The 1,994-nt window shown below is 36.7% G+C and overlaps 1 protein-coding gene across 1 annotated transcript; it reads left to right on the forward strand.

Moving 5' to 3' along the window:
• Nucleotides 1-1,156: 1,156 nt before the first annotated feature.
• On the forward strand, nt 1,157-1,453 carry LOC308618083 (uncharacterized protein; the record flags this gene model as incomplete). The annotated part of the gene is made up of 1 exon (XM_081235474.1): nt 1,157-1,453. One exon carries the CDS (start codon nt 1,157-1,159, stop codon nt 1,451-1,453), a length of 297 nt encoding a protein of 98 aa, XP_081091600.1.
• Nucleotides 1,454-1,994: the final 541 nt, after the last annotated feature.

The raw sequence follows: 1,994 nt of genomic DNA on the forward strand, positions 1-1,994 counted from the left end.
ATGAAATATATCCTGTGTCCTTAGATTTGAAGAATTAATATTATAAAAATGGCCATACCTCCCAATGAAATCTACAGATTTAATGCAATCCCTATCAAAATACCTATGACATTTTTCACAGAACTAGAACAAATATTTTTAAAATTCACAGAACTAGGACAAATAATCCTTAAACAACCCTAAAATTCATAGAAAAATATTTCTAAAAGTAGGACAACAAAAGACCCCCAATTTTCAAAGCACTCTTCATAATAAAGGGCAAAGCTAGAGGTTCAACCCTACCAGACTTCAGACTATACTACAGTGTGGTATTTGCTCCAAAACAGGCACATAGGTCAGTGGAACAGAATACAGAGCCCAGAAATAATCCCACACACTTATGATCAATTAATCTATGACAAAAGAGGCAAGAATATACAAAGAGAAAAGACAGTCTCTTCAACAAGTGGTGCTGGGAAAACTGGACAGCCATATATATAACAACGAGAGTAGAACATTCCCTCACACCAAATACAAAAACAAACTCAAAATGGGCTAAAGACCTAAATGTAAGACCTGAAAATATAAAACTCTTAGAAGAAAACATAGGTAGAACACTCTTTGACATAAATTATAGCATCATTTTTTTGGATATGTATCCTAAGGCAAAATAAATAAAAGCAAAAATAAACAAATGAGACATAATTACACTTAAAAGGTTTTGCACAGCAAGGGAATCAGTTGAAAAGATAAAAAGATAACCTATGAAATGTGGGAAAATATTTGCAAATGATGTGACTGACTAGGTGTTAATATCCAAATTATACAAACATCTCATACAACTCAAAGACAAAAAAACCCAAACAACCCAACCAAAAAATCAGTTATTGGGCACATGATTCTACTGAGAAAATTCTTCAGCAGAACAAATTAAAATGATGCTCTTTAAATAAAATGGGAGTATCCAAAATAACGAGCTCATTTTAAAGAAACTATTATGGATTGTTAACAGTGACTGGCATATAATGGTTGCTTGCATATTTGTTGTCTATGTCAGGGAATGAATGGTATGCTCTGCCAATTACTGACAGTATATAAAGGTGCATGGGAAGCAGACGACACACACACTTCAGAAACATCCTCTTGCAACCCACCTGAATCCACTTCCCTTAACAACATGTGTTGCAAGTACTATGGCAACTTCTGTGGCTATGGCTGTGGAAAGAGCTATGGCTGTGGATTTAGCCCCTATTATGACTATGGATATGGCACTAGATATGGCTGTGGATATGGCTTCTGCTGTGGCTGTGGATATGGGACTCACTATGGCTGTGGATATGGCTCAGGATACGGCTGTGGATATGGCTCCCGTTATGGCTGTGGTTATGGAACCAGATGTGGCTGTGGATACGGCTCTGGCTACTGCAGCTATTGGCCAGTTTGCTATAGGAGATGTTATTCTTCTTGCTGCTAGAACATCACCATCTAAGCCTTGTTTGCTTCTGAAACAACACACCTAAAGATAATGGTGATTCAAGGATCTATAACCCATGATTTCTATATCCAGGAAATTACATGCCTGACAGAGACTTTGACCTCCATCTACCCATTTTTAGATTGGCATCTTTGTGGCCTGAAGCTCCATGGTAGCATCATCTGACTCTTTTCTAAATGTTAGGCTTTACTCTCTTAATCTCTGATTCTTTATTATGACTGTGTTGATGATCCTAACATTGTACAGTTGGAGAAATAACTTATCCTCAATAAAAATAGTCCATTGCTCCTAATAAATCTCTGTGTATTTGCTTGTAAATTAGTCTTTTTTGAGATAATATGGCCTCTGTTGAAAATTGGGCTAACATATTGCCTGAACCTTGAGTTATTCCTTGATATAATACAAACATTCCTTCCTATACCTGCACCAGGAATAATGTCTTCTCCACCTACTTCTTGTATCCCACATGCTCAGACACTCATATACCCAAGCACAAATCTCACAGTATTTCAGAACTTTG

This window comes from Mesoplodon bidens, assembly GCF_964165515.1.
Source record: "Mesoplodon bidens genome assembly, chromosome: 5".
In the NCBI taxonomy this organism is placed as follows: domain Eukaryota; kingdom Metazoa; phylum Chordata; class Mammalia; order Artiodactyla; family Ziphiidae; genus Mesoplodon; species Mesoplodon bidens.